Source organism: Arachis duranensis, chromosome 9 (genome assembly GCF_000817695.3).
Source record: "Arachis duranensis cultivar V14167 chromosome 9, aradu.V14167.gnm2.J7QH, whole genome shotgun sequence".
NCBI lineage: Eukaryota > Viridiplantae > Streptophyta > Magnoliopsida > Fabales > Fabaceae > Arachis > Arachis duranensis.
Window position 1 is genome coordinate 1,981,161 of NC_029780.3, and position 14,008 is coordinate 1,995,168.

Sequence of the window (14,008 nt, forward strand, 5' to 3'; positions counted from 1 at the left end):
TATGGTATTTGGATATATGCTGCATCGCATATAAAGGGGATATCGGCATACATACCGGAGAGAGCACACCTTATGGACTCCAAGACGGTGAAGAGATAAGCGAATGATACGCCGGTCCAGAAATGCATTCCAAGTTTACCCCAGTAGACCGATAGCGGCATCCAGCGACTCACAGTTCCTATAACCTGCAATGCAATCTCCAACAGCATTCCCATCACAACATGGAATCTGAAGAAGTGAGGCCATTCTTTTCTCCTCACGATTCCAAGGTAGGCGACGAAGAAGTATGCCATGAGAAACCAGCTAGGCAGCATGCCAATAGCCTCCAGAAAAGGGTATGTCAGGAACTCAAAGTATTCCAAAAAGGGGTTAAGATTGTATGCTGTCTCGGCGTACATCCATGTCTCGTGGAGAGGCATGAGGTAAGGGAGGCACGCTAATGTTCTCCACCACCATCTTGGTTTCTTGGTCATTTGTGGATAACGCCAACTAGTTGGAACGTCCTTTGATGCTTGAACGGTTGTAGTAGACCTGCATCGTTTCGGTAACACAGGGATTGTGCGAAATAGAGGATTATGACCCCTACTTGAGAGTAGGCTCGATGCAACAGACATGTTCGAGAATGTCATTCCTATCAGAGAAATAAACAATTACAAAAGGAAAATACTTCTCAGCCAGAAACTAATTCCAGAATTAACTGAAAAACTATGATTGGAATACTTTAAAATTTTCAACCACTCAGAATGTGCTACATGTAGCATGTTGACGAGTAGCATTACTAATTAGAAAATAAGATCATCATTATACTTATTGTGCAACAATTAGACACAGTATGGCAATGGATCTATACAACAAATTTAACCCTTGTATCGAATAGAGAATACATCCTACAGATGATAGTTTCAGTTATATACTAACTGTTGGTAATCATATATGCAGGACTATTATCGATTGAATCTGTCACCAACACTAGTTAGTTCTAGACTTGTATCTCTCATCAATGTTCTCATATACACAATCAAAACATGCAGCTATATAACATTAATGTTCATTCAGTGAATTGAATCCCAATCCTCATAATTCCAATCCAATGTAGCATATTCATATCCTCGAGAAGATATCACTCAAACTATCCAATTTATGATATATTACACCAAGGACATTGAAGCTATTTTTTTCTTCCTCCTACCACCACATTAAGTAAAAAATATGTGTAGATTATTTTTAAAAACAATGCAACATTTTCCCTATTACAAAGAAGGGGAAAATCAAACTACAGTGCCAGAAGTAATAATCTTGGAAACTTAAACCGCAATTATTTTCTTCTATTCATGAAAAATTGAACATGTCGACGAATAACTAAAGCATGGAAAGTACCTCTTTGCAACGAGGATTTACACTCAAAACTATGTCCAAAAGAGGAAGAGCTCTGAATGTTGGAAACAGCAATCTTGGCAGGAAACTGAGAAGTACAGCATAAGAAAGAGCTACAAGGCATGACACCTTTCCATGGCCTCGAATTCAAAGGAACACACACTTGTGGAGATGCAACACAACCATTTCGAATCATGGTTGGCCAACTGACTCAACAACAACAATAACATCAGAACATGTAAAACATTAGCATTGAAGTATCATCAAACTATCAAACTGAATTCATAAAGTAAGCTAGTAAACACCAGAGCCTAGAGTATTGTGCTTTGTTTGTACATCTTAGCTTACAACAATTGGTTCCTTATCTACTATCACTTAGATGAAGATTTTAGTAAACATATGAAACTATAGATACAGAATAAAATTTTATTTAAAAAATTACACAATTTTTTAGCTAAATCAAACCATAAGTTTAATTGAACTCAATTAATAAAATGCAACCATTTTGAATCATGGTTGGCAAACTGGTTCAACAACAACACCACTACTAGAATTACAATTACAACAGTAACAATCAATTCAAATTAAAGATCAACTATTAAAAAATTAAGGACAAAATAAAAAATGCAACAGGATAAGATTAAACTAAGAAAAAAGAAAGAGGGAATGAATGCAACATCGTTATAATGACATCACTGCTTGGTTCTTGGTAGTGATGAACACAAATTAAACAAAATAGATAAGAAATATGAAACCTAAAAATCAGACTTTGACCAACTATTTCCACAAAATAAGAAGCTTCGAAATCTAGAAACCAAAATAAGTTGAGGGAAAAAAATTAAAAGAGAAAGGGTAGAGATAACAAGAGATATGTACCTGTGTCTCTGAGAAATGAGTGAAAAGAAAGGAGAAGATTTGAAAGTTGGGGTGCAATAGTAATACTGATTAGTGGGGTTGAGTGTTCATGTGTCTAGGTTTATCTGAACCTCCATCTTCATTTTACAGAAAATACAAAGAAGTAAAGAACAGTGACGAACACGAGAGAATAGAGATAGAAGCATTATTGTTATAAAACGATGATGAAATTCATGTCTGAATTGGGCCTTCCGGTTCGGGTTCAAGGCTTGGTTTCAGGATTTGATTTTATTGGGTTATGAAGAAGCATACTCCTTCGGTCGTTCCAGTGATTAAAAAAATTGCTAGGTAAATATGCAGGTTTTGTAACTAAGTTCAAATAATATTTTTTTTCCTTATGCTTCTTCTTCTTCTCCTCTTTCCTCAACTAAAATTTCTGGTTATCAATCCTTAAATTCTATTGAATCAACTTGGTAAATTTGACTACAAAATGACTTGATCATATAACACCAATGAAAAAAATAATAGTTATAAACTGAAATGGTGGACATTCACATCCAAATCAATAAAATAAAGTACATCAAGTTTAACTGTGCACTATGATTTAAAGGTGGTATACTCTTCAGTTTTCACTTTTAATTCAAACCTAGATTATACTCTACTATGTATTAATTCTAACTAGCTTTTTCATTCAATGTTTACTTCAGGTGCCCATTACGTAAAAAGAAAATTACAGGTTGACAGGTTCAACTATTCGGTCGTAGAAAAATTAGGATTTTCTTCTGTAAATGTTATACAACCAGAAGATCTTCGGTAAAGCCTGACTAAAATTACGAGATTACCGGATGAAATAAGTGGTCAGATCTACTGATATTTTGTTTGAAACATCAACATCCAAAAATTTATTATACTCCTCATTCATAAGCTCTATCCCCTTTAAGAAACTTCTCATATCAAATCGAATTAGTTCTTAAAAATAAGGATAAGAATTAAATATTGGTGGCTACATCAAGAAATCTGATCTTCGATTGAAAAGGAGAACAAAAGTGAAAATATACCCCAAATGATTACTCGAGCAATAAATAATACAAAATCCCAAGCCAAATCGCCGTACAAAATTATGAAGAAATGCGTCATGAGTTGTGAGATTTTAAGACAACAATGTTCCGCTACTGACAATGGAAGTAATATTTAATTTCCTCTCTAATTTCCCAAATATACAGCCTAATTGTAATGAAGTATATGATACACTAAAAAATAGAACCAGAATCGGCAGGACTAGGTGGCATGGCAACATAACAGTAAAAACAGCTAGTTGTCAAAATGGGAGTCAGAAATGGCAACTACAGAAACGATTCATCACCAGAAAGACAAAATTTCGATTTTCATACCGCCCCAAACAATTTAAATTATGTCGATGGGGTTTCATACTCTTCCTTAGCCTCGGTACCATTAACGAGGACTGCACCATCGGTAGAATCTGCATCCACTACAACTTCCTCTTGGCTTCCTTCCTCTGCATTTTGTTCCTCTGTATATTCCTCTTCGTTTTGTTCGGCCAACTGCAACATAAGCACATAGAAAAACGTCAACCTATTTTAATTCCGTAGAAGCAAAATAAAATTGAGAGCATTATGATAAACCTACCTCATGGTAGGATTCCCCATTCTCTAGAGGCTGTTCCTCTTCTTCGATCTGCATGTTTCTGAAAGCTTCAACAAGAGGTATGTGTGATTTATCAGCATGGTTGATGTACTCCTCTGCAGGAGGATAAACGCCCCTGAAAAAGAATAATAGAAGTAGTTCAGGGGGATTCAACAGCAAGTGCAACTTGCCAATCGTCAAACAAATTAGGATACTCTTCAGGATCAGCCAATGATTCCGCAGCTTTTGGACTAACCTATTCATATTAACAAATAAACAACGTAATAAATATGACAGTTCCATTATTGAGAAATAAAAGTACACGATATATCTGAAAAAGAAATTACCTTGTTCAGATCTTTTCGCCAAATTGCCACTATCTCTGACACCTTGCTTGGGAGATAAGATCGAGCCATTAAAGCAGCCTCAGGAATCCGGTTGCTGCAAAAAGCATAACTTTGATCATCAATCCACTCTAATAAACAATGAATAAGAGTAGTGTAGAATATTACCTTTCTATCAACAGTTGAAGGCAATCTTCAAGTTTACCCAGTGTAAATAAGCAAAGGAATGCAACATTGTTCTTCCCTTGCTCTTTAGCAAGAGTTGCAAGTTTTGAAATTCCTTCAGCATCTCCTAAAGAAGAATATAGCAGCAATAACCCACTCAAATCCATTGCATGCTTTAGACACTCCTCAGCCATTTCTAACTGCAAGAATGGATGACATAGTGAGATGTAATGGAAATGGATAACATAGTGAGATGTAATGGAACAGAAGGGTGATGAAGAATGATCAACATCAAAGCCCCTAGATCATTACTGACAGTGACTAACAATAAATATTTAAAATCCTACTATGATCAGCATCTATAAAGAAAAACACCTTTCCAGTAGACATGGCTAATTCTCCCAACTGCTTCCATTTAGACTCACTCTGCACTTCCGTGGCAATGCTCTGATCGGAGAGGAGAAAAAAGGATGAGTAGTTCTCATAATTTAAAGTGTGAAACAAGAAAGTAATCAGTAAGTTACATTATAAAACTTTTATAAGTCAAAGGCTATCTCCTTTTTCAGGCACATGAAAATTTTTTAACTTACCTTTGCAACCTCTAATCTCCCAAGCTGCATGGCTAGATCGAACCTATAGTCAGGGTCAGTAGCTACTTCAAGAGCATCCTCTATCATGCCTCGTGATTCCAGGAATCGAGCCACACTACCATAAAAACAAGTGTATAATTTTAACTAGGACCATATATGACATCTTAGAACCAAGCTTTAGAACTGAACTCCTAATTTAGAAAGTAGAACAATACTCCCTCTATATTAAGAAGAGGGGTAAAACCGCAAAATATGAGACTATACACTTGTATCATGAAAGAACATCAAGCAATAACAATAACAATAATTCAGTGTTAAGAATACCATAACAAAGTGGGCAAGAAGTGATGTGCTATTAATGAGCTAGTACCTGTTGTGATGCTCTTTAGGAATGGATGGTAGAACTTCATTGGCCCTATCCAAGTCACCACGCATCACAAGAGTCTTGTACTCAATCAAGCTCAAAAGTAGTGTGTATCCCATTACACTGAAACCATCAAGAACAGAAATATAATCAAGCACTGCACTACATTATTAGCGTAATATGTGATATCAAATGATACAAACACTGCACTTACTTGAACTCTTTGTCTATCAAGTAAACCTTACTTTGGCTGGCAAGATATCCCAACAAGTACATAGGACGGTCCAAATGAGACATTGTAGTCACCTAAATTCATAATGGTATTTATCAAGAAGCCTTAACTGAGCCAAGTAGTAAAATAAATCGTTTTCTCCGCAACGAATAAACTTATCAAGACGTAGAGGTGATAACAAGGAGTTCAATAAACATGAGAATTAGAAGTTTTTTCAAATTGAACCAAATAGGAGAAATTGGCAATACCTCTCCACCAACACAATAGTTAAGCCTCCAAGAAGAATTGTTGTAGATAAAACAATCCCCAACCCAGATCCCTGTTCTCACACGCTCATTCATTTCATGGAGGAGCTCAAAGGCATCTTCAACACCTTGCTCATCAACGGCCGTTTTACTGTCAAGATATGATGCAACAACATCACGCTGCAAAAGTGGAAGTTAAAATTTTTATTGTGTCTCACTAGCAAATCGCAACCCAATAAAATTTCCCCCCTTTTTTGTGTGTTCAGATAAAATCAACTGTAGATAAAAAGGATAAAGTTAATTAGAACCCTCACGTTGTACTTCAAGATGTAGAATGATGTGTCACTTGCAATCACCACTAGATCACCACTATCAGCCCAATAGAGGTTCTGGCACAAAAAATATTTTAAAAGATTAGCGACGACTTAGATAGCAATGAACAGAAAACTACACATCACCTCATGAAAGCACTTACTTTCACATTAACATCAATCCGACGAATCAACCTGCATTCAGCCCAATCATAAAAGCAAATGAAATCATTTGAGCACATTGCCAGTACAGTGCCACCAAATATTCGTTCAGCTGAAAATGTTGGCCGGATACTCTTCTTTTCCTGAAAGAAAACATAATTCTCACTACAATCAAATTCCCCTGGAGAATAATTATTTCACTTCAAAATATAGTGCCCACGTCAAAGCATTGCAAGCACTTAGCTCCTTGTCAAACAAGGATTTTATTGAGGTAAATTTCCATAGGTAGATAATTTTTAGATTTATTAAAATTATATTTCGGATGGAAACAATGTTGTTTTATAATGCTTAAATTAAATTTTACCCAAAAAAAATATTTCTTAACTTATAAATAATTAGATTTTAATATTAATTTGTCTTTAACTTAACCCATAAATAAAAAATACTAAATTTGGTAATTATCCATGCAAAAGTAAATTTTTTCATTCATACTTTCCAAACTACATATATGATATATAATACCAGTTTCCCGGGTTCAAGCCCAATGAATGTGTCGGTTGTCATTATCATTTTCTCTGTTTCTCATTTTATTATTGTAGGATATAGGTTTTCATCATCACTTTTGTCAATGGAAAGAGTATCAAATGAATATAGAAGTTCAAAATGAATTAGAAACCTGGAAATTCTTGCTGAAAATCTTAATTTTTGATGTACTTTCTCTCACAGCATACTCCCCATCCGAAGACCAGACGAATTCCAATGCCGAGCCAAACGATCTATTTCTCCATGCCAAAGCAGTGTATATAATATACTCACCATCTCCACAAACAACAACAAACCGACCATTTGGATTGTGTTTCAAGCTCTGAATACCAAACATAATCAGAGCACTAGTCAATCACCAGGTGCTAATATGCATGAAGAAACATACAAGTTGTAATAATTGAAAACATAATTCTAGTTACAGTTCCCACTTCCGAACGACCTACTAACTAGTTGCCAATGTTTTTTACTTCAAAAACTAGCATAACACAACATATAAATATTCATCTATACTGGGAAGAGATACAGCATATCCAGGGAAGAAAAGCTAGGGAGATCATGACAACACTAACCCAACGGAGAAATAACAAACTTTTTGCATACAAATACTGAAACAAAGTTCAGCCAGGGATCAAGAGAAATATATGAATATAAGGTATCACCAGAGCAATAACGAAGCAAGATCAGGATGAAGACATTCCAAAAAATCTGATTTCCTAACAACAGTAAGTTGTTTTTTTTTTCTGCTTTGCAAACCAGAAACTTTAGGGCACTAATTAAGGAACCGAAAAAAAAAAAAAGAGTGAGAGATAAGATTTTAAGTTTAACATATTTTCCATTATTTTTTCCTTAACCAATATTTTTGGGAAACAAATTAGAAAAACAAAAACAAACACAAACGAACAAAGATTATTTTAAAAAAAATCATAATATAAAATATACCTATTTTCCTAAAATGCATCCAAGGTTGCAAGTGAGACTATAAACAATCTAAATTAGAGAATAATACAAGAATGAAACACCATAATAGGAAGTTTGTTAACTCACTTGTGGGTAGAGATCACATGTCCCAAGCTCCTTAACAGCCAAAGGTAACCTTTCCCCATCAGCAATCTAAAATACATAGCACCAGTATGTGTCAATAAAGAAAGACAGAATTCTCTTGGTAAAAAGTTAATAAGGACAGCCAGATTTTCATTGCCTGCTTGCTAACTGTAGAGCCAAAAGCCCAAGTGGGCAAAATTCAGCAAATACCTGTGTGTCTGCTCCTACACTTCTTATATTGACAGTCTGAATTTCATTATGCTTAGCCCAGATAATCTTCCCGCTGTTATCCATGCTGGCCACTGGTTCTTCTCGACCAAGTTTGACCATAATAGTACCTTCATCGTATCCAATCACAACCCTGCAGACAAAGATGTACTGGAAATTTATAAAACAAAGAACAAGCAAAGCAAGACCCTCAAAAGCTTCAATAACAACAAAGAAGCCGTGTTCCATTTGGTAGGGTTGGCCGCATGGATCAAATGACAATATAGTACCTTTCCATAGAACATATCTGTGTTTAAATCATTTACACGTAAATCTCTCTTGAAGGCAATTTTGACGAAATCAAAGAATACGATGATGCATAAGGAGAAAAAAACAGTTTTCTCATCAGTATCTACTCAAATGTGAAGACTTGATTCATTAGAGGCAAGAGATGACAATATTGTCCTATTTAACATTATTCAAGGGGATAAGCAATGAGCCTCAACAAGACTTGGGAAAGCAGATTAAACCACCATAAAATTGTTAAATGGCCACAATATATTCATAATCGCAACCATACTTCAAACTAGTTTTAGTAAATCTTCAAGTCTAGAAAGGAAAGCTTAATTGATGGGAAAATAGTTAATACAATTAGAAGAATCAGATGAAATCCATTCCACTCTGGTGAATCTCGAATCCAGGCATCATTGTCATGAAAAAGAACTCTCTATAGAGTATAATCTTTTAACAAAAACAGCATGAGTGGAAAGGTTAAGAAGAAACATGAGACAAAATATCATTCTTTCTAGGGGAGAAAAAAGTGTTATAAGCCCTCATTGCCTAAGATCAAAAGTCAAGGTTAGTGAAATTATTCAAGTTCCACAAGCCATTGATGACAATTGGCCGAAAGGGCATAAGAAACTAACCAAATTGAAGATAAGCTTAGAACTTAGTATTCTATGAATCTCCAATTACCTATACGTTGTGGAATGCCATATTCGTACTGTACCATCCTCAGAACCAGTAATAATTATAGGGAGCTCAGGATGAAAGCATACAGCAGATACATTGTGTGTGTGACCCTCCAAAGTCTGGACACAACTTTTAGTCTGATAATCCCATACCTGTTTCATAGGTTTTATCTATGTAATAATTCCAATCGATATATACATAAAAGGCAAACAAATCTTAGCAAAGTGTAAAGAGAATGAAAAACAGAAAGCAAACCTTTGCAGTGTGATCATCAGATCCAGTTATTAGGTAAGGTTTGTCACCACCTGTAAAGTAATCAACACAATTCACTCCTTTCTGATGAGCATCCAATGTAAAATTAGGGTCTGGAGAGCCAAGATTCCAAATCTGCAAGGAAGATTATGGCATTAATGCCCTATATTGGAAATAAACAAAATTATACAGGAAACAACTCATAAAGAACACATATATACCTTTATGGTGCGATCAAGAGAGGCACTTGCGAAGGTGTTGGTATCTTTAGGGTTAAATGTCACTTGCATGACATAATGAGAATGCCCCTCAAATACCTGGGTACAAACCCAGCCCTTGTCCCAATCCCAAAGCTTTATGAGCATATCATCAGATGATGAAAGCACATAAGGAAGGTTAGGATGTACTGCCACACACCTAATGTAATCTGTGTGTGCCTCAAATATTTTAACCTTATCCATTGTGTTGTAATTATATACACGAATATGCATATCATCTGCTCCGGCAACAACCCACTGTTTACGTGCAATAAACTTAGCCGACCTAACTGCAAAATGATGCAGTATATGAGAGCCATGAAAGATATAAAGAAGAAAATGGCTTACAAACAAAATGCATGAAGTGGCTGATACGTAAACAACAATACAAACAGACCAAAGTTCATGTACCTGGTAATTCAGCTACCTCAAAAGACTTAGCCATGGTCTGAAATAGAACCAAGGAAATTAAAGTTAATTGCACAAACAAAGGCATGTGAAGGATTTAAGTAAAGGAACAGGACATTTAAAGGCAGTCAGAACACATAAAACCACACAGAATGCATCAGAAACCTTTGAAATGACATGAAGAAACCACAATGCAATGGAAAAGAAAAAAAGAAAAAATAAACAAAACATATGCATGCTACTTAATAAAGTAGAACTAGCAAATACAATATGCAGTATGTGCTAAACTATGTACAACAGTAAAATTCATCTCAAGTACAAAATCGATGGCACTAATTCAAGCGTTTAAGGAAACAGATGAAATAAGGTAAACTCCTGATCCAGAACAATGTGGCTTGGAGCTCCACTTGAAATTTCAACAGTTCCTTCCAATCTCTCCCTCAATTATGGATTATCTGAACAAATCTCTAACCAACTTTCTCCAATTCTACATCCCTTATTTATTGCCAATTTCCTGTAGCCATCCAACTGCCTCTTATCTCTTAACAGACTTGAATCACAGATTTGTTTCATTCAGTATATGATACAACTGGGACCCAAGCATCTAATATAATGTCCAAGACCCATCTTTCCTACACTTTGTAATATAGACCTGCTTGAATACAGGTCTCCTATGAGAAAATGTGTCTCCAACATCTCTATTAACAGTGGTATCACATTAAAATATTGCAAAGGATGGATTTTGACATTTCTGTCAAAAAGAAGTGGATAACTAGCCTTTCTTCGACATTTTGACAGGTTATTTGTCAGTTGCAGCATCCAAATAACATGTTAGTAAAACAAATTGTATTGATATCAGTTTTTCCGTTTTGATTGAGAAGGAGGTCATGAGCTCGTGTGGTGAAGCCAATCATAGGATAGAGCGCAGTCAAGTTCAGCTGGTTGGGATTCAATCTCAGGATCAAAGAGGTATACTTGGTGACAAGTGTGTAAAGGCTCTTTGGTATTTGTTAATCCATATAACGGGGTATATATATTTCACACAACTTATATTTCATTCTTTTTCTAGGTACAAAATGCTGTAGTAAGTTCTAACCATTTTTCAACATAAACATCAATAGAAGAGTCGAAATATTCACTTTTTGTTTCTTTGGAAATGGCATGAGGGCTGAGGCAGACTATAAACAGTTTCTACAATATTTTCTTTTGAATTTTGATAAAGAAGAGTATCATTAACACAAAGAGAAGAATAATACAATAAGATAGTAACTACAAATTTGTTTGTAGGCCATAATTATCAGTTTGACTATTCTAATGGATTCATTGGAACTGAATCAACTGATGCATGCAAAAACACTCGAAGTTATTCCTTACATAAGAAGTTTACCAGGACTGATTTTTAATGAAAGCAAAAGTACATCTTTTGCAAATTAAGATATTTAAAGCACAAACATCCTTGAACAATGTCATCTAGTAGCATAGCCACATACTATTGTAATTTTCAAATTTCCCTAGGAGAGAAAGAATAAGAGGCTGCTTGGAATATGAAGAAAGCAATAACAAACACGCTTCATTCTTGAACTAGCTTCTCGTTATACATAGGCACCATGCAAAATGTCGGTTGTTTAAAGATAAATCAATAAAGACCTGTTTCTGACTCAAGTTCCAAGATATAGGAATTCACTAACAAAATATCTTAACTATAAAAAAATAAAATAAAATAAAATAAAAGCTGCCATACCTGAGATTGGTAGTTCCATATGCAGACAGTGCCACTGTATAAACTTGCCAAAATCCTGCATTATTGATGGCAACATCACAAGATTCAGTAAAACGTAAAGTACGTATAAACTGATCTATCTACTCTCCACGTTCCACAGTAATAATATAATATCAACAGGGTTTCGGTTTAAAATAATATCAGCATTTTCCACAGTTAATAAACAACAGCACTCATAAGAGAAACGTTCACAAGCTATCCGCATAGATGCCACACTAGAGAAATACCGAATAAGTTAGTAGTTACATAAATCCATGATAAGCATTAAATTAGAGGCCCTGTTTTAACTTCAGCATCATATCATAAAACAATCATTTAGTAGATGAGAAGGCCTAATTACCATGGTTCTGTAGGATGTAGATCCACAGATTTCACTCTCTCAGATCTTTGAGCAAGCTTTCGCTGATCAAATATTATGGCAAAACGTGAGTTCAAGCATTAACATAAGCTAAACATCCGCACTATGCCTGGTTGCTTAGAAACCTAATTCACTGAAAACCTCACCGCACAGCTAAACCAGAAAACTTACTGAGCAACCAAACATAAACAAACCTCATAATCCAAAACACAAAAGAACAAATCGTACCTTGATTTCGAGTCTGAGAGGCTGCGAACGCAAGCAGAACAACAAACAAGCGAAAAAAAAGTCAATTCACAATTCAATATTAGATCCAATTAGGAGCTAAAACAGATGAACTAACAGTGAAAAAACAAAGCAAAACCAGGAGCGTCACATTTTTCAGGTTCGCATATACATACATAGATAGACAACAGAAACGATTGAAAATCTCAAAATCAGAGACGCATAACAGGAATAAGGAAACCAAAATGGAAGCGAGTGTTGGTTCCAGATCTAAGAAGCGTTAGTACGAGGAAACGGATCGAAGAGGAAGAAGAAGCTCACCATTTTGGTTGTGGAGATTGGAGGAAGAAGGTGGAATCGACGTAGAACACTCTCCGAAGATCAGAATCGGAGTTCCTGAAGTGGTAGAGAACGAGATCGAGCTCCGAGAGAAAGAGAGAGAAGGTTTTTGGCGTTGGGTTGGGAAAGAGCAGAGTGTAAAAATGTAGATACGATCGATTGAGGGAGGAAGAAAGAAGAGAAGTGTTGTGCTTTGCAGTTAAGGCAGTATTTACGACTATACCACTGCTAGTAAGGGATGCTGGAAATGGTGTTAACACTTAACAATACCTTCTTTCTTCAACTAAACAAAATTAATTATTTACTTATTATATCGTAAAAGTAATTAATTTTTAAATTTATTTTTAAAATATTAAAAAATATATTTTTATTAAATAACTGTGCAAAATATTTAATAATTATAAGAGAAAGTATAGGGAGCCAATGACCTAAGCGTACAATGTGAACAATGAAAGTTTAGAAAGTATTAGAGATATGATTATTAGTGTTACATTGTCCTATCAGGTTATACTTTTGGGATGAGTGGTTTCAGAACATGGTATTAGAGTTCTAGCTCTGGAAGGTTAAGAGTTTGAACCTTAGTGAATCCAAAATTAGCTTTTCATAACATAAGATGTTTATTATCCTTAAATTTTCTTCCAGACGGTATCTCCCAACCCAACAGGTTAAGGACTAATCCATCGCGGATCTGAGCTGACCACTCGACCAACCCAAATTAGGTTTTTTTTTTAATTATATTTTATGAATAGGCAATAACATGCTCTTTTTTCTTCCTTTTTTTTTGGTTAGCAAAATAACGTATACAACATTTAAAAAAATTTGAAAAATTGATGATGGTGTCTCATGTCTGAATTGGGCTATCCTTTGTGGGTTGGGTTATGCTTAAAATTCAGTAATTAAGTTTTTGGTCTACGGTAAGAAGTCCACTAAAGTAAAGTCCAGAAATAAAATAAAACCAATTTTCTTTTTAATTGGACTTTGTTTTCAACCCACTAATCAAACTGGAGACTGAAGAGTTCAATGTTGATAAACACTAACCACCAAAAAACTGTTAAAAAGCTATTTGACTCAAAAAAAAAAAATTTCGACAATGTTTTCTTTTTAAAAAAATAAGCCGGAGAATAAAAATCTTTTCACCAATCTAGACTTATAATGTTTTTTCATATAGAATTTGTGTATCGCTCACTTTTAATTGGGGGTTTTCATTTCAATAAATGAGATTTCAGTACCAAACTACCAATATAAATATTCTATAATTTAAGGCTATTCTATTAATAAGATTAATAGTATACTTATGCTAGAATTTAACTGTAAGCTAAGGATAATGTAATAAATTT

General features: G+C 34.9%; 1 protein-coding gene and 1 pseudogene across 1 annotated transcript in view; both read right to left on the bottom strand.

The window, feature by feature from the left end:
* LOC107464071 (protein TIC 20-I, chloroplastic) overlaps window positions 1-2,431 on the bottom strand; it is a gene marked incomplete in the record, with an annotated part of 2,634 nt that extends 203 nt beyond the window's left edge. Inside the window, 3 exon segments of the mRNA XM_016082975.3 lie at window positions 1-631; window positions 1,378-1,580; window positions 2,251-2,431. Of these exon segments, the coding sequence (XP_015938461.1) occupies window positions 1-631; window positions 1,378-1,570 (824 nt within the window).
* A 971-nt stretch (window positions 2,432-3,402) lies between these two features.
* LOC107463910 (coatomer subunit beta'-3-like) lies at window positions 3,403-12,896 on the bottom strand (annotated as a pseudogene).
* Between the last annotated feature and the right edge of the window lie 1,112 nt (window positions 12,897-14,008).